This window comes from Colias eurytheme, chromosome 10, assembly GCF_061535395.1.
Source record: "Colias eurytheme isolate Ceu_HAF_F1 chromosome 10, ilColEury1 Martin Lab GWU primary, whole genome shotgun sequence".
Classification (NCBI taxonomy): Eukaryota; Metazoa; Arthropoda; class Insecta; order Lepidoptera; family Pieridae; genus Colias; species Colias eurytheme.
This window is the reverse complement of record NC_142989.1, coordinates 6461726-6478990: the sequence shown is the minus strand read 5'-3', so window position 1 is coordinate 6478990 and position 17265 is coordinate 6461726. Positions and strand designations below refer to the sequence as shown.

General features: G+C 31.2%; 1 protein-coding gene across 1 annotated transcript in view; it reads left to right on the top strand.

The window, feature by feature from the left end:
- LOC149905221 (cyclic GMP-AMP phosphodiesterase SMPDL3A-like) overlaps nucleotides 1-17265 on the top strand; it is a 46474-nt gene that overhangs the window by 14382 nt on the left and 14827 nt on the right. Inside the window, exon 2 of the mRNA XM_090106297.1 lies at nucleotides 7644-7727. Within this exon, the coding sequence (XP_089962423.1) occupies nucleotides 7658-7727 (70 nt within the window). The 5' untranslated portion in view covers nucleotides 7644-7657. The remainder of the gene's footprint in view (nucleotides 1-7643; nucleotides 7728-17265) is intronic.

Below are 17265 nucleotides of genomic sequence, written 5' to 3'. Positions count from 1 at the left end.
TCGGTTCTTTTAGGATAGCACGGCCTTTATAGCAATGTTCTAGGGCTAATTTTGAAGACCTCTAGACATGCAGACCTTATATGGCTATCCTACCGGCTGCGCCAGTTAAACTTTGCGGGAGCGATTTGACTTTTTTTAAAAAAATAAAATAAAATTAAAATTAAACTTATTTAATTATTACTTAACTATAACAAGTGGACGATTTGGAGTCACAAATGTTAATGCCAGAATTACATGCAATGATACAATCGATACCTTATTACGAAACAAATGTTTTTCAATAACTGCTATGCTTATGTTAAATTGCAAGAACTCTCCGGTGGTCTTGCTGAGGCCAGCGGAAAGCTATTGCTCAACCTAACACAGAGGGTTGGGGTGGATGCGTAACTACCTAGTGATTATAATGACCTTCGTGACCTAGTAAAAATATTATCTCTTTTAAATATTATAATGATTTTAATCATAAATTACTATGATTTTTGAGTCTACGTAATATTAACGAAACTAATTGAAAAAATATTTCCAGTTTTGGCATCTACTTTAATTAAGATTAATCACAAAATATTTTTCATTAAAAATCAAATCACATTGCGTAATTTTAAATTAATAATTTCAATAATTATTATAAAATGAATGGAACAAGATATTTTTTAAAATATAACTTATGATAGACGTTACTATTTTGATAATTAGTAAGTAGTAGAAGAAGATATTTCTTCATAAGTAGAAAATATATCGTTTAAAGAACTAAATAATATAAGATATACTATAGAATACAGTAGAGATAGATAGATACAAAATATAATAGTATTTTTTCTATAGAGAAAAATGATACGACGAATTCAAGAAGGGCCACTGACTTTGTTTTCCGCAGGCCGGGTGCCTCGGGCTTATTTGTGTACCCTAAATGTTCAAGAATAAATATAGGATTAAGTGAACCGCATAAGAGGGACTTGAAGAAGTGCTATTCAACCGTTTTTTCCCTCAATCCCATATAGACGCCTATAATATGATATTTACAACTGCTTTGTGTGTATCTTTAAATACCACTATAGCTACTAGACATAGTACTATTACTTACACTAGTATAGTATATAATATTATGTGTGGTTTTAGTTTAGTACTATTGGTTCTTCCGGCTTCACCCGTGGTGCGTATATTATAGTCTTTATCATTCAAGGTTCACATACCAATCCAACGGCAAAAGTTAGGAAATCGGTCCACCGTCCAGTAAGTAGTTCTTGAGGTTATAACATTTAAACAAATTCTGCAGATTTATAAGACATGACAGACAAGAAGAATACATTATACACATAATATATATACTAAAGTATCTACCAATCAAATGTAAAGGTAGAATACAATACACAAATTAGTTTTAAATGTGCACCATGCAATAATAGGTCGACTAAAAAGTTTATCGAAAATAGCTTTCCTCACAAAATGCATTTGAAAGCTCGTAAAAGGAAGACCATTTAACCTTTCAACTTTTTGTAAGGTTTGTCGCTTTTTAATGTTCTTTGTTTACGATCTATTTTGGTTTCATTTACTCAAATTAGCTTTTATTATCATTGCGGCCTTTCAACTTCTGTTTCAAAGAATTTTATAGTACCATAAGCAAAGTTGCTATAATTTCCTCTCACTAATTATGTTAATCTGCTTTTATAAAAACTTTAAATAGGTCGCATCTTTTTATTTGGTATTAAAAAGATGCTTTGATACTTTTTATATTATCTGAAACGTGTATGAGTATTTTTTCAATTTATCTAAGATTGTAAGAAATAAAACTAGACCACATATTTATATGCAGCTTATTAGGAACCAAATAAGACTTTTTAGCTATACTATAGTTTGTTTGTCTTTTGCGAAGCAATGAAGCGCTTAAAATTCAATCAGTAAAATGTGTTACATTAATGTTTTGTTCCTACAATAATTAAGTTATAATTATTCGCAGCCAATTCGTAATTAACTTGAAACATTGTTCGTAAATGTGGATAATTACTTAATTTGCAATTTTAATTAAATTATATTTCAAACGGTTTGTACTTAGTATCGGGATTATGACTAAAAGCTTTGAATCTAATATGATTTGTTTGGACTAAGGTTTGGACATTTTTCATCCGTTTTAATACATATTATAAAAGTCTTTGTTTAGTAAGAAAAAAATAAAAAGTAATTAAAAGTTACCTACTTACTTTTTTATCGATGTAAATATGCTTTGTAGCCATGTCCGCCAAATGTTTTAGAAAAAAAGTGATAAAATTATAATGTTGTGTCCACCGACTAGATAAAAAATAAAATTTTTCCAAAAAAATACCTAAAATAGAACGTTGTTATTTCTTATATTATATTGAACATAAAATATACTTATAAAACAAAGATATATAAAATGATTAATACTGTATTTTCAAATATTTATGTATTCAAATAACCATTGTATGAATATGGTAATAGAGTTAATTTTTCCAAATCCAATACGATATTCATATCCACTGAATTTTAACGGTTTCTGTACAAAAATATTATTTTATTCACACAGCTGTTTGAGTGTTTCACAGGCTGAGTGTCATCGTGACACTCGGCTGGGTCAAGATGTCTTTAACAGGTGAAAATATAGCACAGGCTTGACTACTTTCATCATTGGGCGGATTATTGTTACTGCATGTTAAACAAAATATGCAGGCCTTGAAAAGTGGTGGATTATTTTTGGTAGCAGTTCATATTATATATGGAATGTTTTTAATTTATTTTATCGAACCAATACTCATTAGGAATATAAAGTTAAGAAGTGTCGAACATAATATGATTAAGCACTACTTATTATCTCTTCATGCTAACAACATCGTTTTAAAATGTGAGCTTAATTTGAGACTGATTCGTAATAATAATAAGAGGCTTAATCCCAAATATAGAAGAGAAATAAGATAACCTACACCGACAATAAATCATTCATGTATACAAAATCCAGGCATAACATTACCATAACATTACCAAGAAATCTTTTTCCGAAAATTGGATAAAGTAAATTTTACATCATTTTGATGTAACATTTCCTGTAATACGATGTTTTAGGTATAGTAGCGTTTTTTTCCGTTGTTAGCTATCGAAAAATCTTTGATTTTTATCTGCTTGGATTACACGCTAGATTATATCCTATCAGATATACATATTACAGATTTTTTGTGTGGACTTAAAGGATTGATATTAATGAAAAAAATTGCTCAACTGTGACTTGATATTATGTACAAATGAATCCGATGTGTTTCCCTACCTTATTTAATTACACAAACAATATAAAAGGGACATATTTTGAAAATTCTCATTTCGACTGAACCAATAATATTTGCTTGATGATAATGGATTGTTATCGAAGCCGGGACACATTGTTATAGCTCGTCGATGAGCTACGTAACTGTATTATATACCCCTTTTTTTATAGTGGAGAAAACTTCCAATGATACCCACGGCCCCCGGGGAAGGAGCCGTGGGTTATGTCGGATACTAAAACCCCACTGTGTTCCGTCGAGCCGCTTTAATGATGGGGCCGCGGGTATTTGTTAGAATTCTTCCGCGACGTATTATATACCCCTAGGCTTTAGGTTATATTTTTATTTAAAGAGTTAAAAATATAGCAATCCAAATTAATAATTAGATTAGACTGAAAATTAATAAAGAACTGAAATTAAAAAAACATACCTGTATGTGTCTGCTTATAAAAATAATATCAAAGGTTAATGATTATTAATTTTGATATTATTTCCGTGTATAAGAAATCGTCATTAAATAAATTAAATATTTATGTATGAAATGTTTCTTTGGATTCTCTACTTTAATGGGCATTAAATAATCATTAGATTTAATATTGGATAACCTTATAATTACAAATTAATTTAATTTTGTTTCGTGCTTCACAGAAGATACAATACGTTAGCTAAATTAATGATAATTTTCACGCACAAAGGAAAATAGCTTAATCTATGAATATATTTTCAGAACTCTGTATACATTTAGTTTAAATCAAATTACACTAATGCGTTATTGTAGACTCCCCTAACTCTAAAAAGTACAAAACGTTTTGCAATTTCCTTAGCTGTGTCTGCACGCGAACTTCACATCAAGGCTTTAATATATTTTGCAGCTTTGCAATAGCCATATTAAGACATAAAGATAATGTACATTGTTATCGAGATGTTCGTATTTAAAACGACAAATTATATAAACTAATAATTAAACTTCTATCTTCTATATGAATTAAAATATATCGATGTGTTGCTAAGCGTAAAACTCGAGAACGGCTCCACCAATTCAGCTATTTTTAAAAGTTATTGAAGAGAGAGCAACGTTTGCTGGAGCAGCTATTAAAATATAAAATTACGCTTTATCTGAAAATCAAATATTTATTTACTCAAAAGATAAGTGAAAGTATGCTTGGTTCATAAAAAAATATATCACTAGCTATTTTTGTATTTTTTTGACTCCATTGCATTAGCATGAGTCACGATCATGTCACGATTCACAAATATACGGCGTCAAATGTTATATCATGGCAATACTTCGTAGCTTTAATTCAGCAAGAAATATGTCTAAAGAAACAATGCACTAGAAAGTGAATCCCAAATTAAATTACCATGTAATATAAGCCAATTCTAATAATTACCGTTATGTAAAGCTATGTGGAGCACATCTAATACACTTAACTGGTAGCCTAGAATTTAGATCCCGATAACGAACACTCGTCTTATTGAGTCTCGTAGGAACTAATTGAAGCCGACTCAAGGCTATTAACTCGATAGCTTACTGATTTACTTGTTGTTGGAGATTTTTGCAAAACGCTTAAGTAATTGTTTTTAACACGCTTTTATTAGATTCTTCTGTACCTTTATGTAACGGACATGTTTGTACTCGATTTACTACCTTTAGACGATTTTGATCCAGTTTAAGAATCGGTGACAATACAATTTATAATTTCATGAGTTTAAGCGTGTTTTAAGTTATTTTTTTCTAACTACAAATATTTACCTACATTTTTAAAAGGTGTTTTGATTTTTCTTCAGAATCGTAAGGCATCTATTTAATACATGACCAGCATACGTAGGTACTTGTTCTAGTTGCTGTAAAGTTTCATCCAAATCCTTCTAAGGATTTGTGAAAGAGTTACAAACTTACATGTATCCGTCCTCACAAACTTTCTCATTTATAATATTAGTAGGACAATAGTAATGTGCAATTGTTCATATATTTATGGTGTCAGTGTAAATATTATAAGTAGTGGTTTACCTCAATAAGGCTTCACAAGTAACACCTTTGACACGACCACATATTTTACACTAAGGCTTCTATTAGTATAATATTTTCAAAGACCTCATTCTACTTTTTTATGATGCCGTTTTTACGGGAATTTCATAGATAATTTTCAGTGTGTTTTTGCAGTGTTTTAAATTATTGATTTGGTAGTTAGTTGAATTAATTTGATGTTGGTAATCTTTATTTAGTTAATAGCACTCTTCATTGTACCTAATAATTAATTAACAAATGTATAAAAATGTTAGTTATTGGTTTTATTCTTGAATTGCTATTACAATGATTGCCAAAAACGCGCACGTGGAATTTGCAAAAATACTTTATAAGCTAGATAACTGATACTTTTCCCATACAACCCGTTCGAAGTTGGTAAACGTAACAAAATATTTACACAAAGAAGCCACAAACATACACAATGTAGCGAATCTATGCCATTCTGATAGAAGCTTTGCGGTTTTTGAATTAAGCCGATAAAGCTCAGATAGAGTTCGAAATTTTTGGATAAAATTAAATTGCTTTGTAACGAACTTTGTTAACGTGCACTTACGTAGAACAAAGACGTGACCCAAATCGTATTAACTTTGTGGATACTACGTTTCATATGTATGGAAAAAAAGCTTTTGCCGATGCCAATGATGGGTAGTGTAGATATGTATTATTAGAAATAAATTTAGTTAAGATATTTCCATAAAGATAAAGCTCTGAATAAGATACACAAACGAATCGAATTATCTTTGTGTATCACCCTCTATCACATGGGGCTTAAAATAAGAAAAATCTTATATGTTTTTAAAACAATATGAAAAAAATCCTGAAATGTGGCTTGCACAGCATTCAGCAGTGGGAATACAACAGATTCGCAATTGAGGTGTCAAAAACGGAAGGAAAAATTGAATAAAAGATATTTTCGTATGTTTGTTGTGTACACTATGTTTGTGTCAAAAAGTGGGCTCATTTTTCGAGTGTTTACTCGACTGCGCCAGAAGGAGGGTTGTGAATTTCGAGTATATTTATGAAAAATACTTATGTATTTTTCGTTGGTAGCTTAAATGGGTTGAGGCCTTGTTGAGACTTTTAGGATCTAGAATATTGCTAAAAACATATTTTTTGTTTCTTTCCTAAATAGGATAATGTATTAAAATGGATGATTTAAATGATCATTATAATACGAATTAAAGGTTTAATAAGTAGAGATATAGGATTTCTTGTTTCTTCATAGTGTACCAACTATGCTTGTTACATGCATAGCAAACATATTGTAGAAATAAGGGAATCTCAATAAGACCATACTGAACAAGTAAAATAGCAAGAGCGTATTTTGTTAAGCATCGGCAAAACAATATGAAGGTACAAACGGCCATTTGGCGGCTTAAATCGCTGCCAAGCCATGAAAGGCTTTGTTTGCTGAAAAATATTAAATGGCTGAAAGTCTGGAACAAAAGGGCTGTTCCGCAGTGGTTAAACGCTACGTAACTATAGTTTTTTGTAACTGTGGGTTTTTTTGTAACGGTGGGATTTCTTTACGGGGAAAATGTGCGGATTACATAAATATACTTCCCGGAACGGTACCTACTAGTAGAGTAATATCGAAATGTGAATGAAAATGTTATTTCATACTAGCTTTCCGCCAGCGGCTTCGCCCGCAGAAAAACCCACTTGGTTCGCGTTGCCGTAGGATTTCCGAGATTAAACCCATCATATGTCCTCTCTCGGGCCTCAAGCTATTTATGTATTAAATTTCATCCAATTCGGTTCAGTGGTTGAGGCGTGAAGAAGAGACACACAAACAGAGCTTTCGCACTTATTATATTAGAATTACGAATTATTCGTTTCTTAGGTGCTCTGTTGTATTTATTGTAACAACACAAACAATTGGGTTTATCTTGTATAAAGGGTGTGTCTTTCGTGAAAATTTATTACAAGACATTAATATAATTTGTTCCATCTCGGCCAACATGGTCTTAATTTGTTTATTTTATCTCGCAAAATAAAATGTTTTCAAGGATAGCATTTATTTTGTATGATTCGTCAAATAAAACAGGTATTTAGATTAATGCAAATAAATATTTAAATTTATATATCTAAATAAATATTTCCGGATTATTTACTAACGTGGAAAAAAATTAAGTACAATGTTATCTTAAAACTAATGATATAATGTAGTGAAAGTATTATTTATTGGAGATCACAAATTAAAATGGTATATTTTATACAATGTCAAAAGTTTAAATATATTTTTCTGCCTTAAAGAAAAATATATACCCTCGGTTGTCCTACACACATCAATGTAACTCACTATGTGAATTAAGTTCATATTTTTTAATCATTTTCTTTATTTTCAGATACGACCCTCAAAATGTCGACAGCCAGCCTCGTATTGATGTCCATATGTGTTCTCTTATTGACTTGCACTCACGCTAAAATTGGTAAGTTTATTAGTATTCTATTATCTCAGTTATATATCAATATAAATATAAGTGTGTATGTGGTGTCACCAAAGTATTTGCTACAATACTTCCAAAAGACTGCATTAAATTCCATAAATCTAAAAATAACTGATACAATACTGAAAATGTTTAAAAACAGTCTACGCAGATAGAGCCAGGGCAAACAGCTTCTATATTCATAAATAAACAAAAAATCAATACAATCTAAAAGCTTTCAAAAGACAATAATGACGGTAATTAAGTCTGTTAGAAACAAAGCGTCTACTCGAAAGTATAAGCTATACTATACATATTACAAAGAATACAAAACTATAATGTCATGGTTTTGTATTCTCTATAATATGTACACTTTTGTATTGAAAACGTTTTAATATAAATGGTGGATGAAAAGAATTTCATAGGGAATATAATATTATTAGGAATTGGTAGAAATATTATTTTTAATACTGCCGCTATCAGTTCCTATTCCTGAATGAATAAGGTCTAATAATTATTATTATGTGTATAAATAGGTACGTTATTATCCATACTAATATTATAAATGCGAAAGTAACTCTGTCTGTCTGTCTGTTACTCAATCACGCCTAAACTACTGAACCAATTTGCATGAAATTTGATATTGAGATATTTTGATACCCGAGAAAGGACATAGGCTACCTTTTATTGCGAAATATGTACCACGGGCGAAGCCGGGGCGGACCACTAGTTTGTTATAAATGGTCCTTCACAAACTACACTTTTAACACTTTGTTCTGAACATAGACATCAATAAATAAAATGGAACATTCCGAAAGATTAGGAAGGGAGAATAAACATAAGAAGTACATAATATGTATAGCCCGGAGCATCACCACACGTGTTAGATCAAACGTCTCTTGAGCAAGGTTGTAATTGTTTTTCCTTTTGTTAAAATCATTGTAAATACTTGTACTTCATTTTATACCGCATGATATTATTTTTTTTTTCTATAAAATTGTCAAGTATGGACCAATGTATTCATTAAAATAATATTATTATTTAATATTAAAATGTATTTCGTATCACTACATAGCAAAGGATAATAATAATGTAAGTGTGTTATATCAACGACATTCAATGTTATTATGATTGAAAGCTATTTAAAGAGTAGGTAAGTTTCAAATTATTGTTAGACTTTAATATAATAATAACTTTATTTTTGTACTGATGTTACTTATAATCTATAAATAATTTACATTATAATAACTTTTAGAGTGCTTGACATAAAAAGTCAAGACGACTAATAGAAGATCCTTCGGCCATCAACCTTCCAACATTCTAAAAATGATAACTTTTTTATAACATAATATGTTTTTTTAATACAACAGGGGTTTCACTTTTATTCATAGAAAAGCAATATTAATGTATGAAATTTCGCATTTATAATATTAGAAGGAATGTCACTTTTTACCTGAAGAACATTAGTCTACGTTTTTTTCGTTACGTGAAGATTGTTTTATATAGAGCTTTTAGAGAAAATTGTGTAACCATTTTTATACATTGCAACAATACTTACTAATAAAACAAATTGACAAAATGCAATGCTATTTCACACAATCAAACCGAGAACTTCGATGAAAATACTACAAGTACTTAAGTTTTCTTCAGTCTTTAATTTTGAAGTTTCTCTCGAATGTTCTTTCAAAACCTCTTCAATCCTCCTCAATAAGTGTTTGAATATTTGCAATGTAAATATGACTTGAAGGATCTCGTGTTTTGTTGGAGATTTGTGCAATAATACTAACTGTATACGGTATAATAATTGTTCTACTTTCTTAAGGAATATGAAAATAATAGCACACTAAAGACACTCATATTCCAAAATATAGATATGGCATTATGGAAATGGTATTCTTGACTTCGTTCTATTGCGTTACGAAATTGTATTTAAATAATATTTTGCTTCCTTTATTTCAAGGTCAAATCATTTATTACTTACTTGGTAATAAAACTTTAATAGGCACATTATAATGAGCACACAATTTTTACAAGAGATCTAGATAATATTTTTACTAATATTTGCAATATTAAAATATAATGTTTGGTTACTACTAGTTGCAATAGGGTAATAAAATAGGTCATTCCCCAATGCTTAATCGGGTCACAACAAAAGCTGTACCTTTCGTCTTTTGCCCTTATTTACAGTGCCTCACTTATCTATTAATAGTCTGTTTCCATGGCAACCGTCTTGACCAAGCTGTGAAAAGAATTCTCTTACACCTTCTAGAACAAGTTTCTATGAAAATTATTAAAGAGCGGTACCTTCGAATGGATTGGGTGTAATGTATTTTTAATCAATCTGCTCTAATATTCTAGCGAGTATTCCAATTGACTTGGAACTAAGGAAACAGAATTATTGACTTCGTTGTAATAATAATAACATGATCTATTTTTGGAACAGTTTGGATTGAATCTAATTAACTGATCATGAAATTGCTTCTATAATTAAAGTCGTAAAGACGCTGGCTATGAATGATGTTAAAATAAATATATTTAAAATGTTTATAATGTACAGATAGCAACTTGTTCATGGTATTTTCTAGTGTTAGATTTTACGCGAGTACAGTAGAAATAAAAGATTTTTAACGGATTTTGCAGACTGTGTGCCCGTGACCACGCTCGCTGTAAAGTGTTCGAAACGTCGCGAAAATAATATAATGATTAAATCGTGTTTAAAATCCGTTAAAAATCTTTATTTTCTAAACTTGTACATGTTTGCAGTTTATGTTATTAAACGTACATAGTACAAGGAAAATGCCAAATTAATAGAAAATCATAAGTAAGAGATAGGTATTATATTTGACGTGAATAAAAATATATACTGTGTATTAAAAAAAAGTAAAAACTTGCTCTTCATTTTCCCGAATTAGATGAAGATCTTATTGCAGAATGAATTTCCTTTTCGAGATAGAATTGATAATGACATTGCATTTAGTATTGCAACATTCCTACCAAATTAATGCATTAGCTAGTCTTAATAATTCAACACTACGCTTCTAAGAGTTTGAAACCGAATTGTGTCTGAAAATTATAATATATTTGAATTTGTGAAATTGAATTTATAGGGTTAGCCGGATAAACTTTAAGAGGGTTAGTTTAGTGTTTATACGTAAAGTTTTCAGTATTTTGGCAAACGGCTAAGCGCTGTTTTTGTCAGACTAAAAGTTTTTAATGAGCCCGAAATATGTTCATAGCCTCATAGGTTGGACTGAAGTGCAATTAAATAAACTGGAGTAAATATATTACCTTGTTACCTCGTTGTTTTAGGCAAAGTAATAAGCATGAAATCCTAATTTAAACACAGTTGCCCGTCGTAATTTTAATGGACTTAGGTAATTGTTTTCAAAATTAAATATATACAAGAGGAGCCAGATAAGTGAGCTTATTTTATTTTTATGAGAATGAAACAAATATGAACTAGATATTATGATATAAGAAATCGGAAAATGGATACAGGGATTCGTTTTAAGTGTAGGGTATCCCATTTGAACATGAAAGTTGATAAACAATAATATTTATTTTTAGTTGCAAATATTATATTTGTGCTTTTCTAGCCTACGGCTAATTAATACTACGGCGGCTACGACGTAGCAATTACTACGCTAGCAAATACTACTTTTGAAAATTCAAACGCATATTATAAGATTTAAGATAATTAATTCTGTTTGATCAACTTTACAATTAATATGGTACCTACTTATAAAATATAGTTAAAATGTCTACAGAACTGTACAAACTATAAAATAGTGAACGTAATAATCGTAAAACTAAACGGCAATTTCCGATATCTTACACGAAGATTCATTGCTTATTCTTGGCCCATACGTCAGTAGATAATTTAGATTCCCTAATCACAAGCTTACTCCTTTTGTTGAAGGGTTCGGCTTGATTGATGATACTTCGTCTATTCTGACTTTGACTTTTCTTATGTGTCTTGTACATAAGGTAATTGCCGGTTTCTATGTGGGACATGTTTAGTATATAGTTAGTTAGTATACGCTATATTATATAGACCACCAGGAGCGGAACACAGCTAGTAATCAATAAAAACTAAAAATAATATTGTAATATTCTAGATAACAGTAAAACAAGTATTGTTTTATTAGGTGTAGTCTATGTTTTACATATAAGTTGTAAAATACAGTTAGAATTAATTTATAAATAATTAGTGAAAAAGCGCTTCGGATTCCACATATTTGTTACTAACATCTAGTGATCACGAGACATATTATAAAAATAAAAATAAAACTATTTTTGATGTTTACCTAATAATATAACATGTGCTCAGTTACTTAAAACGTTATCTACATGTTATCTACCCTAAAAAACATTTTGAATAAATAATAATGCCACTTTAAATAACAAGTAATTACTGTCCGTAGTATTATCACTGTTTCAATACCACTGATCAATTATTTGCAACAATCCCACAGGCTTCCCTTATCAATCGTCAATGGACACGAAACATGCAACAATCTCGCAAATAACGTGAGACCAATACACCTGTGGCATGTATCGTGCACTGAATAAATGATTTGATTTGTAACGAATTGCCTCAGCGAATAGGCGCGATATCACGGTATCGATCCTCTTCTAACACTGAGTGAACACGAAGGTACAAGGAATTCATCAATGTAGATAAATTGCACTCACTAAGTATATTATATTCATTCAATTATTTTAAGTACTTACTTTAAAGGCAATGCTAGAGCTATGGAAATTAGACGACTGACGATAAGATCGGTTTTAAATATTTCTGTTAAAACGTTTGTATGTTAAAATGGATGAATCCTTGTAAGTACTTACTTATATGGATGATATTATAATAAACAATGTGATCTAAAAGTCTTAAAGTCACGCAGAAAATGTTAACAGTTGTATATGTTAACGGAAATGTATGTAATCCGTCATTGTATAAAATTCCTAGGAAATGTATTTAATTCCTAAAATCGCACGGAAATGTGTGAAATAAATTATTTTATACACATTTCCTTCCTAGGAAATGTGTATAAAATAATTTATTTCACACATCCTAGGAAATGTGTATAAAATAATTTATTTCACACATCCTAGGAAATGTGTATAAAATAATTTATTTCACACATTTCCGTGCGATTTTAGATTTCCTAATCTATACATTTCCTAAATAGCAATTGGAAATGTAAAACATCTAAGATATTAGAAGGTACGCGGGACGAGGGGTATGTATATCGCAGTCGGATTGGATAATCCGCCGTATTACAAACGGCCGGCATTTTGTAATATGCCGAAAATTCGTCATCAGAAATTTTTGGTTTGGTTATGGGGATGGGTTAGGTTAGGTTCGTGTTTTTTAAAACTACACAGAAATAGGAGCTCCACGTTCCTGGGGCTCCGTCGGCTCGCGACCGTCTTTTTGTAGAATTTTGGAAAAAGACGAATACCGGCATATTACAAAATGCCGGCCGTTTGTAATACGGCGGATTATACAATCCGACTGCGACATATACACGGGGACAGCGGGACGAGGGGACTGATTACGTACCAAATGAAAATTTGATTTGATTGAATATAAGTTGATTTAAGAAATGTTAATTAGTAAGATAATATGAACATAATAATATTATTATTTGACGGTAAGACTGTTACCCGATTGTCTCAATAAGTGCTATTATAAAAAAATAACGTGTTTTATTACAGAAATAATTTACTTTATACATTTCCTAATACGATATTGGAATTATATACAATTTCGAGGAAGATTATACATTTCCTAGGATATCATGATATATATCAGGATAGATGCATTAAATAGTTTAATAAACAATATTTTATACATTTCCTAAATGGTATCGGAATTGTACACATTTCCTAGGATTTGTATGCAATTCCTTGATTTCATACATTTCCGGTAACATATACATAAATTTACATTCCCTTTCATAATATAATATCTAAGACAACATTTCCCGTAACATTTCAAAAGAGAGAACTCAAGCAAATTAATAAGGACCCTTGAAAAATTACGATACCAATTTTAATCTCCCATTAAACCCTCTGAAGGGTTTGCCCATCCTTATTAGACGATTACGGCATAAATAAACCTACGATCCAATTTCGTGCAATTAGTTCAGTGGTTTCCATTCGGCGTTGATAAGTAAGTCAATCAATCAGTACATGTTCTTTATGTATAGAAAGTTATATATTACATCACGTCAGGTACGAAAACAAATGGTAATCTAGACATTATTCGGGTCTATTCTGATACTGAATATCGAGTGAATGGTGTCAGAAATGTGAAACGGAGTCGTGTTTCGCGCACATTTACTTAAGCTAACCACATAATAACGAGTTGATTAACGAGCACATATGAGCGTTTCCAGTTAATGAATACCTTTACAGTATGCTTTGAGTAACATTTTATGACGCAATTTCGCCGCTTGAATCGTGATAATTATTATGTTTGAAACTTACCTTGAATAATCGCCGATTGGTCAATTCATTAAAGTGAAGTTAGTCACGCTTACCCTGGGTTTAATAAGGCATTTCTGCTAGGGAAAAGGTATTTCTAAAGTATTTCAATAATATTTTATGTGAAAAAATATACTATTCTCAACTATGCCATGTTAGTATAACATTCGTTCGTTATGTTAGACTAACGTAAGGCGATATCTAAGAAGGCAGTCACATTACACTGTTGAACAAGACGTGATAACTGCGTTAAAAACAACCGACTTCAAACTTGCACTTGCAACATTTACAAATACAGACAAAAATGCTCATAAAATAAAAACTACTGGGCCTATCCGAATAAAATTTTTATGGGACCAATTCGACACCATCCCGCATCGAACAAAAAAGAATCACGTAAATCGGTTCAGAAACCTCGGAGTAATCGGTGTACATACATAAAAAAAAGAACATACCGGCCGATTTGATAACCTCCTCCTTTTTTTTGAAGTCGGTTAAAAAATGGGATAGTCTAGCTATTCTTTTAGCGATTATAGAGAACTATATAAAATATTATAGTTTTAATGACAGCATAGAAATCGGCTCTTGCGATACAATAAGTAAATTATTTTTCTTAAAATGAAATAAAATTATAAATTAGAGTTTTATATGAAGACATTTCAGTTTAATGTTAAAACTAATCCATTATGATTACAACTTTTAGGTACCGCAAAAATATTTACTAAAACAAAATTCCGGTACATCAATCTTATGTTCCATTCTTTTATTCCGCAAAGGTAAGAACCATTAATATTCGCTCTGATTTATATCCCCGAGATATTCAAACCACTTACAGTTATTTAAGATGGCTCCGTATTACATTTGAATTTATTAGAACGAGATCTGTTACAATCTGTGCAGAGATTACAATTTTTCCTGGAACATTTCAAAATTTTCGAAGTTTAGAAGGTATGTTGGAGATTATGGTTCATTATTTTTGGCTGGGACAGCAGTGGATAAGCATTTGTACATTAGAATAATAACTAAACTCTTCTAATGTAAATAGGATCTTGATGATTTAGATTTAGTTGCTTGCCTGTTATAATATCTAATTAGCCGTTTTTATTTAACTCTGAACAAAAAAACGTCTAGACTTAGAAAAACAGTATTGCCTTTACTATTTCATGAATCCTGAAGTAATGAGGTTCCTAGTATTGCTTATTATACGGGAAATTTTTTATTCACATATTCAATAAAACAAATAACAAAATTGCTAAGTAAAATTATTTCAAAGCAGTCCACAACCACAATATCTATACGCGAGATTCGTGGAATTTCAATATAATACCTTGACACGGAGCATTTCAAAAGCGCTAAAGATTTCAGAGCAAATGCTATACAAATAAAACTAGGACTCATAATACTAGATTAATAGAACATTCATAACATCCCGCAGTCTTGTGGCCACTGCGAGAAATAATTGGATTCGCTTTTCCTCTACAAATTTATAACTGGGCATTTCAGGTTAGACATTTTTAAAATATATGGCGAAGAATATTTGCTTTAAAATATACATTTTTCAACGATTCAAAATGAATACACTGTTATTATTAATTAATTATATTTAATATAAGTACCTACTTTGTACATAAATTAGCATATTTCGCAGGTTGTTAAAATAAGGGAAATACATTTATATTGATTATGATACACTTTTTATCAAAGCAGAAATAAATTCAATATAAGTCGCTGTATTTTAAAGTATTCCGTGGCGGAGTATTCGGGATATATGATAATGAACTAAAATCTATAGTTCACAGGAAAAACCTAGCCAAAGCCAGGTTCAAAATTAACAACTCGGACGTCAATAGGGAGAAGTATAAAACCCTCCGCAATCGCTGCAATATGATGTGTAGAGATGCACAACGACGCCACATTCATAAATCTGTTGAGAACGGCAACACAGCAAATACTTGGAAATTTCTTAAATCTCTTGGGGTCGGTAAGTCATCTAATGATACTGTTCCGCTTAGTACTAATATTAACTTACTAAATAAACATTTCACTTCTTCCGTTGCTCCTTTAGATAGTAATACCAAACTTAATACTATTAACTTTCTTTCCTCTTTACCGACTCCCAATATTCCACCGTTCAATTTCGCACCTTTCACTGACAGTGATATTAAGAAGAACATATTATCCATTGCTTCGAATGCGATGGGCTGTGACAGTATTGGCCGAGCTATGATTTTACCTATCCTTGACATAGTCACTCCTATCATTTCACATATCCTTAATTTCTCTATATCATCCGCTAGATTCCCTCAAGTATGGAAGGATTCTCATATTATCCCTCTCCCTAAAAAGAACAATCCTTCCTGCTTTTCCGACTATCGCCCGATATCCATTCTCCCCTTCCTTTCTAAAATTCTCGAGAAATTGGTGCAGCAGCAGCTGTGCTCTTTTCTAACGAGAAACTCCCTCCTCGATCCTCTCCAATCTGGCTTCAGAGCTGGACATAGCACGGTCACTGCTCTTGTCAAGGTCACAGATGATATTCGCCTTGCAATGGATAATAAACAGCTAACAATTCTCACTCTTCTAGATTTCTCTAATGCTTTCAACACTGTTGATTTTGACATCTTGTTAGCTGTGCTTGGTTCTCTTAATATATCTCCTGCAGTGTTGGATTGGTTTCGTAGCTACTTGCAGGGACGTCGGCAGTGTATCCGTGTTGATAATACGTATTCTTCTTGGTGTGATGTTACTGCTGGCGTTCCTCAAGGCGGCGTGTTGTCACCTCTCCTTTTCAGTATATTCATAAATTCCATAACTTCTAATATATCTTCTCTCTACCATCTATATGCAGACGATCTTCAGATTTACAGGCACTCTAATATTGAGAGTCTAGAACAAGAAATAAGATGTATTAATGAAGACCTTAGTAGCATTGTAAGCTGGACTCATAAATATGGACTGAAAATAAATCCTAGCAAAACCCAAGCAATAATAATCGGCAGCCCGTATTTCATCGCAAGGGTGTCTGTTGCAGATTTACCTAAGATTTTGA